This window comes from Carassius auratus, chromosome 8, assembly GCF_003368295.1.
Source record: "Carassius auratus strain Wakin chromosome 8, ASM336829v1, whole genome shotgun sequence".
NCBI classification, from domain to species: Eukaryota; Metazoa; Chordata; class Actinopteri; order Cypriniformes; family Cyprinidae; genus Carassius; species Carassius auratus.
The window spans coordinates 13,988,855-14,006,104 of NC_039250.1; the positions used below are offsets into that span (position 1 = coordinate 13,988,855).

At 37.3% G+C, this 17,250-nt stretch overlaps 1 protein-coding gene across 1 annotated transcript in view; it reads left to right on the top strand.

The window, feature by feature from the left end:
• The window catches only part of LOC113107365 (adhesion G protein-coupled receptor A2), a 77,522-nt gene extending 60,507 nt beyond the window's left edge, over positions 1-17,015 (top strand). The window contains exons 3-19 of the mRNA XM_026269817.1: positions 1,149-1,220; positions 2,641-2,712; positions 2,922-2,993; positions 3,461-3,624; positions 4,864-5,077; positions 5,852-6,016; positions 6,112-6,310; positions 6,811-6,960; positions 7,048-7,209; positions 7,472-7,672; positions 8,449-8,638; positions 8,855-9,063; positions 10,471-10,598; positions 10,851-10,974; positions 11,765-11,913; positions 13,440-13,529; positions 14,557-17,015. Coding sequence (XP_026125602.1) covers positions 1,149-1,220; positions 2,641-2,712; positions 2,922-2,993; positions 3,461-3,624; positions 4,864-5,077; positions 5,852-6,016; positions 6,112-6,310; positions 6,811-6,960; positions 7,048-7,209; positions 7,472-7,672; positions 8,449-8,638; positions 8,855-9,063; positions 10,471-10,598; positions 10,851-10,974; positions 11,765-11,913; positions 13,440-13,529; positions 14,557-15,997 — 3,802 coding nt within the window. The 3' untranslated portion in view covers positions 15,998-17,015. The remainder of the gene's footprint in view (positions 1-1,148; positions 1,221-2,640; positions 2,713-2,921; positions 2,994-3,460; positions 3,625-4,863; positions 5,078-5,851; positions 6,017-6,111; positions 6,311-6,810; positions 6,961-7,047; positions 7,210-7,471; positions 7,673-8,448; positions 8,639-8,854; positions 9,064-10,470; positions 10,599-10,850; positions 10,975-11,764; positions 11,914-13,439; positions 13,530-14,556) is intronic.
• The last annotated feature ends 235 nt before the right edge of the window (positions 17,016-17,250 follow it).

The following is a 17,250-nucleotide window of genomic DNA, read 5'->3' on the forward strand; positions in this document are numbered from 1 at the left end:
ATTCAAAAGTAGCTTATTATATTAAGCATACAACACACATACAATATAGAAAATGATATGTATTTGATATACATTTTAATTATTGTACATATATAATATACACACAAACACACACAAATACTTAATAAATTACAAAATATTAATGTTTAAAATATATTTTTATTTAAATGTTAACATATGTATAAAGCACTATATTTCATAATAATGTATAATAATACTGTCTAAACTTAATAATGTAATGTAATCAGAATTAATGAATACATCTCAGAACAGTGATGGGGAATGCAGGGAATAAGTATTGTATGTTTTGATTTAAAGTTGAGCCATTATGAAACTTGAGTCGACCCTCATCATCCTAAAAAATCCTTCATGGCCAATAAAAAAGCATGCAAGAGTTTCAGAGGTCAGTTTGTCAGTGTTAAGTGTATGAATCCCTGTTTTGATGACCGAATATGCTGATAAGTGCTTTAACACATGGACAAAAGCAAACACAGAGATCCGGGCCAGGACAGAGGCGGCATGAAACATTCATTTCCAGTACAAGCTTTGAAGGTAATATTTAGGGTTTGTCTAGTGAAGGTGTGACTTCACTGTAGGAAGAATCACTTTAAAAGCCTCCAGTGTTTAAAGAGAGCATCTCCACTTTCTCATGTGATGTGTGTCTGTTTTCTCTGCTCGGGGGATCTGCCTTTATTTTGAGCCCAAGGACCAGGTGTGGTTTGAGGTATGGTTTAAAAAATGCAGGGATTCTCTTTCTTTCTCAAACAGAGACATGACAAAGTGAACTATGTTGAAGGCAGGGAAAGGGTCTTGTGGTCAAAGGCGTATAAAATGTGTTTCATATTTTATTTCATGTTATTTTATGCTGACATGAACTGGTTGTTTTTGGACTCCAGCAATGGTCTGCATATACAAACATGCAACTTTCTTTTCTTTCAAAGCACATGTACATACGTATTCATCTGTTTTAGTATATTAAGTGCAGTAAACGAAGGCAAAAATAGCTTTTATTGCTCAAATATAGAAAAAAGGGTTGCTTTTTAAATTAAGACAGAAAGTGTAATCCATGGGAAATCTACACAAAGATATCAATTAGAGTAAACGTAAGTCGATCTGCTCAAAAGTCTCTGTGTTTGTCTGTTTCTCAGGGATCTCAGGAATAACTTGATCAGCACCATCATGCCCGGAGCCTTTCTGGGTCTCACAGCTCTACGAAAACTGTAAGTACACCTTAAAATCATAATCAGTTATTATAACAGGACACCAGTTACACACTTTAGCAATAATGTGGCTATAATCGCATTAACTTTCACTTACAAAACTGTTATGGGCCTTTCACACAGAATGAGATTTTCCATTCCAGCGCACTACTTTTCCAAGAGTGTCAGGTAAAAAGGATTTCCAGAACCATTAACTAATCAGAAAACACATTGTGCACTGCTCTTGAAAAAAAAAAGAAAAGATTTTTTAGATCTTGTGTTTTTAGATGCAAATACATGTTCTGTGTGAATGGCCCCTTAAAAAGATTTTTTGATTTTTTTCATAGAGTAATCAAATTCATAGAGTGTGATTTGGTGCAAATGTAATACTGGACTGGGACATTGAAATAAAACATATTTAAAATATATTTATACTAGTGCTGTCAAATGGTTAATCAAATCCAAAATAAAAGATTTTGTTTATTTATATATGCATAATAAATATACACAGTACACATATATTTATGTTTATTTTGGATGTGATTAATCATGATTAATTGTTTAACAGCACTAGTAAGTACATAACTAAAAGTAGCGAGTAACTTAACTGCATTTTTCAGCAGTATGACAGTAGATCAGTTGTTCATAATGCAAAGTAATTTTTCCTGTAAATCAAGACAAATATTTCCAACATGTACAGTTGCTTCAAAACATGTGGACAGTTAATCTGCAATTAAAGCACGAATGTGTTTTCATTAACAAGATTTATTTTTTACGGGACAAATGTACTTTTTAAGCAGAAAGAAGTGCATTTGGTTTCACTTAACAATTAATTTAAATAAAAACATGAATTGATAGTGGAGCATGTTGTAGTACCTGTTGTAGTACTTTTTCTACTCTTCCTCACATTGAAACAAATTGAGTAAAATTGAAAAAAGTTATAAGTTTTGTAAATTAAATCAATCAATCAGTCATACCATTCAAAATGTAGAATAAATGTTTTTAATGTGCTTGAAAGAAGTATGCATCCATAATAATAGGAAATGTTTTCTGAGCAGCAAATCAACATATTAGAATGATTTCTGAAGGATCATGTGACACTGAAGACTGGAGGAATGATGTTGAAAATACAGTTTTGTATCACATGAATAAAAACAGTTATTTAAAATTTTAATTATATTTTGCAATATTACTGTTTTTACTGTATTTTTCATCAAATAAATATAGCCTTGATGAGTATAACATATATTCATAGCCTGTGGTGTATAGCTGGGGCATAGTACTATGACTGTAATTGAACTAATATAAGTAGTTTGAAACGCTACAGTTTCAAAGTTGAATCATTGATCACTGTATAATGATTGCTTCATGATGATTTCCAAAGTTTGCTAAAACTGGAACACAGAACAAGAGTGCATCTGAATCATTGTAATCTGTACAGTGACCTGTCCAGTAACCGAATTGGCTGCCTGACCTCCGAAGTGTTCCAGGGACTCACCAACCTCACAAAATTGTAAGTCATTATTTCTGAAACAAATATTTGTTGGAATACAAAAACAGAGAAAATCAGAATCACTCCTGAAAGTGTTTCTGTGCTGTCCAGCAGAATAACATGTGTTCGCTAATGATACACAGAGCATCTGTTGCAAATTATGCCTTTTATAATGTTCTTGTCAATATTTGAGAATTGCAAAATGTTTCATTTGTGTTCTTATATTGTAGAAACATCTCTGGAAACATCTTTTCCTCTCTGGATCCACATTTGTTTATGGAGTTACACTCTTTAAAGCTGGTGTGAGTAAAGTGAAAGTTCTCATGGTGCACATGCTCATTTGTTTTTTGTATAGAAATAGATATTCCTGGAGTTTCTAGCATGCCAATTTGTCAGTGATTTTTTCATAATTTTAGAATGCACACAATTAAGATTGTCTATAAGTCTATAAGTCACAACTATATTTCCAAAAAAATGGTTTAACTGCTATTAAATGAAGCCTATTCTTTATCAAGTATGACAGGATAATCATGTAATGCAGCATTGATGAATATTAAGAGTCTTGATTAACTCTGTAACATGACAAAAAGTAGACCTTAAAAGTATTTCAACCTGGAGTCACACTTAAAATGTGTAAATGTCTTTGTATGAAATGACAAGTACAGTTTCTTAACTCATTCCATTGAGATTTAGGAATGTGTTTAAATACATAAATGAATGGACAGTCTTCTTCTGAACAACAAGCTTCATCTAATTGTGTGCTCTTTAGGAACTTTCATTCTGAGTTCCTGTCATGTGACTGCGGTCTGCGCTGGGTGCCAGGCTTTTTCCACAGCAGTTCTGCTCGGCTCGGGGACGAAACGCTGTGTGCGTATCCCAGAAGACTTCAGAACAAACCCCTGCGTCTCCTGAGAGAGACTGACCTCAGCTGTGGTGAGCCAAATCACTCTCAATTTTAAACAATATCATGATGAATTATTTGCAGACAATATGCACATCTGAATGGAATTTATGCCAACATATTTACTTATAAACATATGCTTTCTATGTATTTGAGTGTATAGGAGACTGGGACTAGTTGCCCCATTTTTTTACTTAATGAATATTTTACAGGTTAGTTTTATAGGGAAAATGGAGAGGGCAAACCATTGTTTTGGACAGATTTTATTATTATTATTATTATCATAAAGAGGATTTTATTAGATCCAAACTTATATTTAATATAGTCCTATATTCAGCTATATCTTTGTTTTTAAAAGAATAAATGCATAAAAATATGTGAAAATTTAAATACGACCATTTAAATTTTACTGTGGAGGACATAAATTATTATTATCACATTATTTATTGTAATTTTAACGATGATTCTTTATGGTTATTATTATTATTATAAGGGATTTATTGGATTTTTGACTCAATCCCTTATTATGATGTAGCCCTTGTGGCCACTTCCTGAAACAAAAGCATTCAGTATTGAAACCTGCACAATTTATCAGTGACAACAACTTAGTCTTTGATCAGTTTTGGTATTTTGGCTGAATTGCAGTGTTGCTCAATCCTTATGTTTCAGCCAGCGGAGATCAAGTATATTTGCTTAAAAATTCCCTTTTTCTCTGACTTTTGCCACAGGGGTCTGATTGAATTTCTCAGTGACTTTCTGTTAAACCTCATCTCATCTTTCTGGTAGACATTTTTCCGAGTCTTGGGCCTCAAACCGGGGCTCCTGTTACTCTCTTAATATCAGCTCATTTCGCCATCTCTTCCTCTGCTGCCCTTAAACATATTTATGTTGGCTAGAAGCACATAGCTGGGACCGACTAGGAAAGATCCCTCTGTGGGTTTGCAGTTGTGAATACATATCCTCAGTTCTTGACAAGGGACTGATTCATCCAGCATGTTTCACAAGCAAAGCTGATTTTGATTAATGATTATAATGATAATGATTACCCGGCAATAAAACACACAAACAGTACAAAGCTACCTTTTTTTTTCCTTCTCAGGATTCTTTGATGAATTTGAAAGTTTAAAAGAACAACATCAATTTCAAATAGACATATTTTGTAACATACTGCCACTTTTGATCAGTTTAATACATCCTTCTGGAATAAAATCTAACTTTTAAACTGTAATCATTTTTTTTATCATCATCTTTTCAATGGTTTTGTTACTCAGAGGGTCCGCTGGAGCTGCACACGCTGTCTCTGTTACCCTCACTGCGACAGGTCGTGTTTAAAGGGGACAGGCTGCCTTTCCATTGCACTGCTTCACTGGTGGACAAAGTCACTGCTCTTCACTGGCGACACAACGGACAGCCTGTCACCACTGACACTACCAGTGGAGTTCATCTGGAAGAGAGTGTACAACATGACTGCACCTTCATCACCAGGTAACACATACAGAGACTAACCATCATTTAGTTATATACAGTACAGACCAAAAGTTTGGACACACCTTCTCATTCAAAGAGTTTTCTTTATTTTCATGACTATGACAATTGTAGATTCACACTGAAGGCATCAAAACTATGAATTAACACATGTGGAATTATATAAATAGCAAAAAAGTGTGAAACAACTGAAAATATGTCATATTCTAGGTTCTTCAAAGCAGCCGCCTTTTGCTTTGATTACTGCTTTGCACACTCTTGGCATTCTCTTGATGAGCTTCAAGAGGTAGTCACCTGAAATGGTCTTCCAACAGTCTTGAAGGAGTTCCCGAGAGATGCTTAGCACTTGTTGGCCCTTTTGCCTTCTGTCTGTGGTCCATATCACCCCTAAACCATCTCGATTGGGTTCAGGTCCGGTGACTGTGGAGGCCAGGTCATCTCTCCTTCTTGGTCAAATAGCCCTTGATGCCTTCAGTGTGACTCTAAAATTTTCATAGTCATGAAAATAAAGAAAACTCTTTGAATGAGAAGGTGTGTCCAAACTTTGTCTCTGTACTGTATATATATATATATATATATATATATATATATATATATATATATATATATATATATATAAAACAAAATAAATTGGATTAAATGGGGAGAAATAATAAAAATGAGCCATGGCACTGACCTGAAAGGACAGAAAGAACAGGATAACATAACTGAATCAGAAAAATCACACTTCTACAATACGTTTTATAACTGGTATAGCGTTCTGTTAATTTTTAGTGAGCTGATCCTGTCAAACGTCCACATCGAGGCGAGTGGTGAGTGGGAGTGTGTGGTGTCCACGGGCCGTGGGAACGCCTCGCGTAGTGTGGAGATAGTGGTACTGGAGAACAGCGCCTCCTTCTGTCCGGAGCAGAGAGTGACTAACAACAGAGGGGAGTTCAGGTAAGCGTCTTCTTCTACAGCTTTACCTGTGGCTTAATTATGCTTATCTAGAAAAGTCTGGCATTATGACATCTGTTTAACCTCTTCGGCTTCAGGTGGCCTAAAACTCTGGCGGGCATCACCTCCTACCAGTACTGTCTGCAGCTGCGCTACCCCTCCTTAACTATAGGGGGCGGTGTGGAGCAGAAGAAGGCTTCGCGAAACTGTGACCGCTCTGGACGCTGGGAGGAGGGAGACTACTCTCAGTGCCTCTATACTAATGACATCACACGGGTCCTGCATACCTTCATACTGGTAAGAGACATTCTAGCTAGAGTCAGTTTTTTTTTCTTCAAGTGTGACGCAAATTACTAATATGTAAGGCATTTGTGAAAAAGAACACTTTAGCATTCCTTTTAAAAGAGTATTTATTACTGAAATAATATACTTTACAAGAATGCACTTAAGTGCAATGTTGATGCTGTTAATTTTACATTTGATATTATTACAAAATGCACATTTTAAAAGTGTGTTAGGAAACATGCTATTATTATGGTGTTAGCAAATAAATTTTTTAAGTACTTATAAGATTTGAAATACACCACAAGTGAACATTTAATACTACAGTGTAAAGCACACTTTTTTTTTGTTGACAGTTGAAAATAACTGTTCTGTACTGTATTTTATTCCTGTGATCCAAAGCAAAATGTTTAGCTTCATTACTCCTGTCTTCAGTGTCACATGATCCTTCAGAAATCCTTCTAATATTTTATTTGTATTTTATATTCATTGTTAATTCCGTCCTTCTAACTCAGATGCCCATCAACGCCTCCAACGCAGTGACTCTGGCACACCAGGTGCGATCATACACTCTGGAGGCCGCCGGTTTCACAGACACGGTGGATGTTCTTTATGTGGCTCAGATGATGCACAAATTCATGGACTATGTGACAGAACTGCATGAGGTCTGTAGAACACTGTATACTGTATACCGTAGAATAGTATTGCAGTGCATTACTGTTCTTACATAAATGTGCTCTCCTTCATCCCAGCTGTCGGAGTTGCTGGTGGAAATGGGCAGTAACCTGATGCAGGTAGATGATCAGATTCTGGCTCGAGCCCAGAGAGAGGAAAGAGCCTGCAGTTCAGTCGTTTACACACTAGAGACTCTCGCCTGGCCTCAACTGCACTCTCACGCACAGGATTTCTCCAAAGTATGCTTTTAATCACATTATTGCACATGTATTATACTTTTATTCAGCTAGGGTGCATATAGTTGATCAAAAATCTTAATTAAGAAAGATTGCTATTTTAAATAAATGCTGTTCTTCTATACGCTCTATTAATCAAAGAATCCTAATAAAGTATGTATTATGCTTTTCACAAAAATATGAAGCAGCACAACTATCTTCAATATTAATAATAATGAGAAATGACATCTGAGCTCCAAATCAGCATATTTCCACTCTTTCTTAGAGTTCTCGTAACATTGTGATGGAGGCTCACCTGATTCGTCCTGCTCATTTTACTGGCATGAGCTGCACAGTCTATCAGAGACGAGAGGGGGCAGCGGGGAGCCAGGGGCATGATGGGATTGAATCGTCTCCTGAGCAGCAACTGCGATTTCGCTGCACCACAGGAACACACAACACCTCGCTGAACACTTTTCATCTGAAGGTTTGTCATGTTTTGTGTGCAAGTGTACATTTTGTGCTAAGTATACTATAAACACATTTATGTACTTAATCGAAATTGTACTGTTACTGTAGTATACTAAACTGGTATAGTTAAAGTCTGCTAAATTGGAACAACTCATTTGGTAATGCACTTGAATTGTGTGGAAGTAGTGCTGAAGTCCCACTAAAGATATACTGAAGTACAATTGAAATGTGCTGAAGTTGAATTATTGCAAGAATACTTCAGGTACACTTCGAATATCTTGCATTTAGAGGCAAGATTATCTAAAGATCAGACAATCCTCATCAGTTCTGATATTAAAACACATTTTTAGGCTTAATGTTAAGAAATGTGCATTGTGCATAAGTAGTACTCCAAATCAAGTTTAATTATTATTTTTATATCAGTAAGTCCCAAGCATTTATTTTATGAAATAAATATATTTTAAATATATTTCATGTTTTTACTAGGGCAGTTTAGGGCCTGAACACATTACATTCATTTCGCACTCAAGTATAAGTATATTGTATCCATAATAAGTACTCCTTTTAAAAATACGCTTAAGTGTTTTTTTCACAAAGGGAAGCTTTTTGTGTTACGGAGGGAAAAATTTGTTTTTGTCTTAGCAAAATGTTTTAAATTGTCATAATCATTGGCATCATATTGCTACTACTGCTGTTTTATACATATAAAAACAAGCAATTTAGCCATGGTAAAATCACTGAAATGTACAGCATTTGGTTGGCCCTTATTTGATCTTGTGTCTTTCTATCTAGAATGCAGTGGCTCTTGCTTCAGTGTCTCTTCCGGCGTCTCTATTTCCACCTAACGCTCCTCCTGACTGTAAGCTGCAGTTTGTGGCATTCCGCAATGGAAGATTCTTCCCATTTACCAGCAATTTCACAGGACATTCAGACCTTGCCCGGAGACGTGGTGTCAACACTCCAGTTATCTACGTTGGCCTTGGTGGGTTGCCTTCAGCTCGAACATTCAAGGAATTGAAAACATTCATTAAATTTTTACACTGCTCTGAGTAGCTGGTTATATACTGATGTAGTACATGCATTTCGGGAGAAGACCAACATGATTCATCCTTGGACTCATCCATTGATTCTTAGAAATAAAAATTTACCTGAGCACAGATGTTAATTTTCCTGCTTATTCTCTCTCCTTCTTTTTCAGATGGTTGTAACATGTGGAATCAGTCTGATCCCATTATCGTGTCACTACGACACACATCACCTGGAAACGACCCTGTTGCTGCCCACTGGAGCTTGCAGGCGCTGGAGCATCATGGGAGTTGGAGTCTGGATGGCTGTCTGCTGGCCCATAGTGATGCTTCCACCTCTACACTTCGCTGCTCAGTGCTGAGCAATTACGCTGTACTTCAGGTAAAACCTTTATAAAATACAGATATGATATGACCTGCTTTGGGTATTGTAATTTTGATGCCTCTAAATGGATGTTTTTTCAAGGACAACATCTCACATATCCTTCATGGAGGATTCCAAAATGCATTGCGCTGAGCTCTGTGGAAAACTACATCCAAGATGTCCAACAATGCAAGAGAAATGTCAATTGTATATTTCACATTTTAATATGATATTTCAGTCAGACCTCAAAAATGTTAAATCAATAAAAAAAAATGGATGCTAACACCACACACCATTGGTTTCAATCAAGAGTCCAGTCTTCTGCACAAATCACTAAATGAGTGATATGTTGGGTTGCTTATTATGTCGTCAAGTATAAGGTTTTATGACCGTTATGATGTTGCCTTGAAATGTAGGAAAATTCAAGGCAGCTTGATAGGTTTTGGAACCGAGCCATACAATGAAATGGAATGTCTAATATATCAGTGTTATTGGTTATTATTTATCCATTCTGCTGGGTAGTTGCTAACCAAGTGCAAAGTAGACAACTCGATTAATAGCCCAGTTTTGGTTGGTTTTATCTAGTTAATAAGATAACCTTCCCTCTCTACACTTAGAAGAGTATACTGTATAGTCAGTCCTTTACTTGAGAAGGATAGGTCTCCTCTTAAAAACTGATATTTTATGCAACATTTTTTTTTTCATCATGACAAAGGAATGTAAATGTTCAGCTAGGTCCAACACTGTTTTTGTTATTGAGGTAATTTGGTAATAGATGGGCTATCTTGGGCATTGGTTGAAACTTCTTGGCACTGAAGAACCTATAATTCACAGTACTGGCATCAGAGAAATTTGGTTAAATGTTTCATTCCATTTGTTTCTATTGATATCAGCAGTAGAAACCTTTTTCACTTTTAACTGTATAATAAATAAAAAAGCAAATGTAAAGAATACAAAAAGATTAGAAAAGGTAGTGTTCGTTTTTTTTTAAAGAATAAAATTAAAATAGAATGTGTTAGAGGGTCAAATAAAGTTGGAAGAGGTGTTTTTAGCTGATTCGTGAAGATGGCTAAGGACTCAGCTGCTGGGATTGAGTTGGCAGGTCATTCCACCGGGAGGGAACATTTAATATACAAGTCTGTGAAACTGATTCGCCTCTTTGGGATGCACAATAAAGCGACGTACATTTTGTAGAACACAAGCTTCTAGAGGGCACATAAGTCTTAAGTAATTAATTTAGGTAAAGAGGTCCAAGAGCTTGAACAAGGAGTTGTGAAGCATGTAGAAGATGGCATCTAAACCAAAAAAGTTGTATTTCTTACACTTATTCTTTATAGGTTAGGTGTCCTAGAATTACAGCTCGGCTATACAGTCATATGTTTAATTTTTTTAAGATTCTCTCCATTTTCCCTGTCAATGTTTCAGGAGATGCCAGATTTCCCAGGTTCACTTTTGATTCCAGTGGAAGTGCTCCATCCAGTGATCTACACCTGTACTGCAGTGCTGCTCCTCTGTCTCTTCACCATCATCATCACCTATATATTGCATCACAGGTATTTGTCTCACTTTGTTAAAACGTGACAATTCTGAGACTGAAAACATACACTACATTGTCAAATGTATGTCAATACACCCCAGAATTTAAAAACTCAAAAACTAAAAGCAAAAACAAACAAATGCAAACTGTAGCTACAGGGTAATACAGTTATGTCATTGCATCATTTGTTATTACTCTTGAATAGCCAAACATGTTAACTTAGAAGTGGACATCCATATGAAATTTGCTTTTCTTTTTCTGCAATCAGCTCTATCAGAATCACAAGGAAGAGTTGGCACACCCTCCTGAACACTAGTTTCCACATCGCAATGACGTCGGCAGTATTTGCTGGAGGCATCACTCTGACAGGCTACCCAGTTGTATGCCAGGCAGTAAGTCCCCATTTCTCTTACAGGAATAATAATGATTTATTTTATTAAAATGAAAATTACACTTTTATTTTTTATTTACTCCACTTTAATTTGTTTCATATCTGAATGACTTGCTTTCTTCTGTTAAACACAAAAAATATTTTGAAGAATGTTCCCAACCAAAAAGTTGCTGGTAGCCATTGACTTCTTCTGTAAAACAAGAAAAGAAGATAGTTTAAAGAATGTGGGTAACCAGACAGTTGATGGTAGCCATTGTCTTCCACTGTATTTTTTTTTTTTCATAGAATGGAAAAAAAAAAAAATACAGTGGAAGACAATGGCTACCATCAACTGTCTGGTTACCCACATTCTTTAAACTATCTTCTTTTCTTGTTTTACAGAAGAAAGCAAGTCATAAAGGTTTAGAAAATCTTGAGGGTGAATAAATTAATTAGTTTTAAACAATTTTCGTTCTTTCTTTCGTTCTTTCTTTCTTTCTTTCTTTCTTTCTTTCTTTCTTTCTTTCTTTCTTTCTTTCTTTATTAATTTATTTTAGCGAACTATCCCTTTAAGCACCTTTCAAAGCTTTTGAAGGTTATTTCACAAGCAAACAATGCGTTAAAGTACAAAACAAATGCAAAACAGTAAAGAAAAATAATAATAAAGACGAAATCCATAAACTTTTATTTAGCATTCTACTAAAAAAAATACATCAGCTACAGATTAAAATACTATCTGATATTTTCTTTTCTAATGTATAGTTACTCTACATGTGTTAATTGTTTTACTCATGTATTTATGTTTGTGTCAGGTGGGGATTGTTCTTCACTACTCGTCTCTGTCCACTTTGTTATGGATCGGAGTTAGTGCCAGAGTCATCTATAAAGAAGCCTTATTAACGACTCCACAGCAACTAGAAGGAGAGTCTGCTGTACAACAAACCCAGCGGCCCATGCTCAGGTCAGTTGAGTCTTAATGGATTGCTGGAACTGTTAGATGATTAATAACAGGTGTTTTTCTAAATGTATCTTTCTCACTCTTAGATACCTGATTCTTTTTCTATAATATGGCCCCAGTGCCCATAAAACCCTCACAGAACAAAAAGTATTTGTAATTCAATCAATAGGCCTATCTGGACTGTATTTGTTTTACATAGGGACATGAGATAAAACAGGTTGGCATTTTTTATTGCCGTCCAAATGAGAAATGTGATTGTTTTTGTCCAAACAACTAAGAAATCATTCTAGGCAGGATTAGCTATATTTAATAAACACCGCTGCAGTCAGAAGTTTCACTTATCCTTCAATTAGCAATGTAACAGTTTAGCATACTAGCTTAGCATAGTGATAATTGGTTTAAAAAAGCTCTTTTATATCACTGTGCACACTATATTTTTGAGGAAGGCGGAAATGATTCAGTGGGGGATGGGATCTGAAACTGGTTTCGTCAGACAACAGAATCCCTTGTCCTTGCATCTGAATATGTGCGTTTTATAAGACAGGTCATGGAAATATCCCTCTTACATTCAGAGTTCATTCTTAAGAGACAATACCGTTTGAAAGTCTATAAGTTGTAATGGTGTGAACATCACATTTGATGACGACATCAAAAGTTTCTTGTCATCATTTTAAAAGGAAGTGTTTGCAGTATTCAGAGCTTTTGCAGTATTCAGAGCGGCTGTCAAATTTCTCAAATCAGTCTGAAACATTGACATTTTTATGGGCAGATGTCTTATTGAATTAGCACTTCCTGAGTAGAAACTATTGATAGGCATGTACAGGAGCAAAATGGGCTTTTGAGAGAAACTGAATGGACCACCATGATGTAAAAACTAATCAAAGACCTCCATTGTCCAGATAAAAGCTGATTCCCATCTGCTGTTATGGAGAGTCAGACAGAGGAAAAAGAGAGCAAATGGGGGCAATGGAAAAAGATTAAAGTGGACAGAGAAGTTGTAAATCAAACGAGGGATAGGACTAGTTAAGGCTAACTTTCACATGTCCTTAGAGACATGTATGCAAATATATTCATTCCCTCTAGTCTGTGTTCTCTGTTTTTACCCTAGACCTCCGTGCTCTCCACATCCCCTGGGGAGGTCTGGCCAGATCCCACGCCTGCCTCCTGGGATAAATCCTGTTATGTTTCCCCTCTCTCCTACACTGTCTGGAGCCCAGACATGGCTCTTCATTGACAGACAGTGACACAGAACTGCCTAATGTATAGACCACACAAATTTCTTTATGCCAAGCAAAAGGCAAAGGCCAGAGAGAACATCTGTAGCAAATATAACAGACAGTAGCATTACACAACATTTTTGAGAATTTTTTTGTATCTCTTCTTTTAATGTATTGACAACACAACATTAAAAGGCTAGGCTATCCATTATTTCTATCTTTGCAGAACTTTTTAATATGTTTAAAATGTTAACATGGTCAGCACTTGACCACTAACAGTTTTCTTTCCTCTATCTCTGTTTCCCTCAATAGATTTTATTTGATAGCTGGCGGGGTCCCACTCATCATATGTGGTATCACTGCAGCTGTAAACATCAATAACTATGGAGACAACATTCCTTAGTGAGTACAGAGTTTTAAAACATTTTAAAACTGAGTTAGGAAAACTAGTTTGCTCTTGTCTAGCTTTAAATGTTTATATGATCAACAACCTACATAATGCTAACATTAAATCACTGATTTTTGATATATAGGTCAAAGAACATTCCACAGGTTTACCTGTCATTACTTTAGCAACAAAAGCAAATTTTATATTTATATTTACAGTAGATATCATTATACAGTTTCATTTATATGTATTTGGGATCATTATGATTTTTTATGTTTTTAATGGAGTCTCTTGTGCTCATCAAGGCTGTATTTATTTGATTAAAAAAAAAAGAAAAAAAAACAGTCATATTGTGAAATATAATTTCAATTTCTAATATTGGTATGCTGCTTTAATATGCCTCAAAATATAATTTATTTCTGTAATGCTGAATTTTCGGCATCATTACTCCAGTCTTCAGTGTTACATAATCCTTCAGAAATCATTTAAAAAGTAGTGTATATACATACACATACACATACACATACTGTACACATACATACTTTTTTATATACAAAAAATATTTTCTATTGCATATGTATTTTAGTAAATATGTTGACATGCATTCTGACTTTTTGAAACATAATGAGTGATAAGCAAAACATGAATTTCATGAGACAAATTTGGGAAAGATAAACCCAAATTTAATTTCAGTGTTTGACATTTACGAGACAGTACTGCAAATCATACAGTTATTAGGCATTTTTTCACAATGATATTGTTGTTAGAAATGGTATGGTGTTTTTGTCACATTACAGTCTTACTGGCGACACTTAATATAAAATAAAATTATCTGAGCTCATACTTTGAGTTTTTATTAGCTTCCGTTCTTTCACTAACTGTCTGATACTTGTTGCAGATTTATTACACAAGCTGGGCTGCTCCCTTACAGGCTTTTTAAAAATTGTCCGTTTTGTACAGAGTTTGCATTGTTTCTGTTATTTGTCTAATTACCGCCTTTGCCCTCTCTGACATTTTTCACTGCTCTTGACCTTTCGGCAGCTGCTGGTTGGTGTGGCAGTCCAGTTTCGGAGCTTTCTACATTCCAGCTGGATTGATCATTCTCGTGACCTGGATCTACTTCCTGTGCACTGCTTTCTGCCTGAGGCGCCGAAATTTCCAAGAGTCCAAAGATCCTCCTTGTTCCACCTCCGAGCCTTTAACCTTGCCTGAGAGCCAACCAGCAATCAGTGGCAGCACCAGCCTGCTCTCGACGGACTCTGTGGCGGGCCCGGTGCATGCTGGGATGACGGTGGAGGACCAGTACTCATTGAAGGTCCAGTGTTTGGCGCTGGTGGCAACGCAGTTTGTGTTTGTGGGGCTGTGGTGCTGCGGCGCTATGGCCGTTTGGCATGTAGATAGAGAGCGGAAACTCTTCAGCTGCCTGTATGGAGGAATGGCTACCGGATTAGGGATCTTCTTGGTGCTCCATCACTGTTTCAAGCGTTTGGATGTCCAGGCAGCATGGCTAAATTGTTGCCCCGGGTACCATCGCTCCCAACCCATGCCAGCTTATTCCCACCCTTGCACTGCCACCGTAGGCGTCCAGAGTGCCTCGGAAAGGGGCTCCCAATTTTTTATAGGATGCCATCTGCCGACGGACACCAACAATTTATCTTCTTCTGCCAGGTCATCTTCTACTCAAAGTGGAACGACGAGCATTGCCGCCGGGCCTTGCAAACTCACCAACCTCCATCAAGTGACACAGGACAATGTGAATAACGCTGCCCGAGTTCCAACGGGAACCAATACCAACACAAGCACGAGCACGGAGAACAACAAGCCGGCCAACAATCTGCCACCCAGTCTACTGCCCATCCAGCAGCCTCAAAGAAGGAAGGCTTGCAGTAGAACAAGGGGTGGCAATGCCCAATACCATCACAGAGGGGATGGGAGAGGGCATTACCGCCTCAAAGCACTTAGAGCAGGTGGAGGAGGTAGCATGGGTGCTTTGGGACCTTCCGGGACAGAGCAATCAAACATCCACCATCTACACAAACATGCTTCCAGTGAGAATGGAAGTCTAAGGAATAGCCATTCAGAGGGTCAGAACGGCCTTCTGACCAATGGGCGGCACAGAGGGGAGGGACTAGCGACGAGCCCTTCGGAAGGTAGCGATGGAGGTAGCAGTGGAAGTAGAAAACCTTTTCCCCTGTTGCCTTCAGTGGCAAACAGGTCCACCACACAGCAGAACGCCCAACGGCGCAGTGCTAGCAAAGACAATCTTAAACTGGCAATCACGGCTGAGAGAGAGTCCAAGCGGAGCTCGTTCCCTCTGAACATGGCATCAAATGTCACTGCGACAGCCTCGTTGACGACAGTTTCAGCACCAAATGGAACACTAAAGGGATCTGTGGTGGAATTGGACACTAGTGGAACTGACCAATCACAGGGTTCGGTTGGTATGAAAAGCAGGGTATGGAAGAGCGAGACCACTGTATAATAGTTAAAAGACTTTGAAGGGTTTCTTGAAGGTGTGACCTGTATGCCAGGAGCCAAAGCATGGATTTCTTTCTCCACAACCCTGCTGAAAAATATACCTTAAACCAGTCTAAGATGGTTTGAGGGCTAAGTTGCTCTCTTGGCTGGTTTTGGAAACTTATCAGCCAAGCTAAACATCCGTTTGGCTTGGCTGGGAGACTGGCTAAACCAGCTAAGACCAGGAAACCAGCCTCGAAGTGTTGTAGAACTTAAGACTAGACGACTGCCTTCATATTTTTATGGTTTTTCTTTGGATTCTGATCTCAAGTACTACATGAGTTACTAATACTGCGGATACATTTGTAGTCTGTGCACACTCATACATACTGTACCTGGAAACCTTGCTGCATTCAAGATCCTCTTCAGGTCATTGTCTTAACTCAGACTCAGACACAAGACAGATTTCAGAGTCCTGTTTCCTCCAGTTTCAAGTATCACAACACTGGAGCTTAGGCTGGTTCAATCAGGGTTTTTTTCTGAACAGGAAAGAGACTTCTTTTATAAGGAACCACATATGCTTGTACGTTTTGAAGGTGTTTGAACCGTCCAACATGCTAAGAGCTAATGCTAAGCATGCTAATAAGGAGAAGTTGTGTGAGGCTGTTTTATATGGAAAAAAATAAGGGGTGTGTATGCAAAATCTGACTCCTTTAAAGACAGTGGTGGAGGAGTTGTTTTGACAAAATATGCAAAATAATTTTGATTACTTGTGTTTTCCTGTAATACCACTTAACCTAACAAACTGTTTGAGCGTACGCCAATGGATCTGAACCTAAAGTTTAACCATTTAGCTGTGTTGATCTTTGTTTCCGACTATGCATATTGATCAGGATGGAGGACTGTCTGCTTGTTACCTAAGTTTTCTTGTTCAGTCCCTTTGTGTTTTTGTATTTGTGTTCATATGTTTTTATTTACACTATTTCATTTGCATGTCTGTAAGAATGTACATTGTGTTAAGTATGTATTGTTTGACCATTACAGTGTTAATTCAACTCTCTGGCACTAATAAGCAGCTTTTGACATCAGTCCCACACAAATGTAGAAAACGAAGACTTGCCATTTATGCATCCATCCCCAACATTTCCATCCATCGTTAACTGCTGCTGGGAATGTCGTTCGTATTTTCCTGATGTCGTTCAGCAGAAAGTGAACTATTGCATGCAGTTTTTAGCAAATAGTAACCATTTGGAAAAATGTTGCTTAACAATGCCCTCT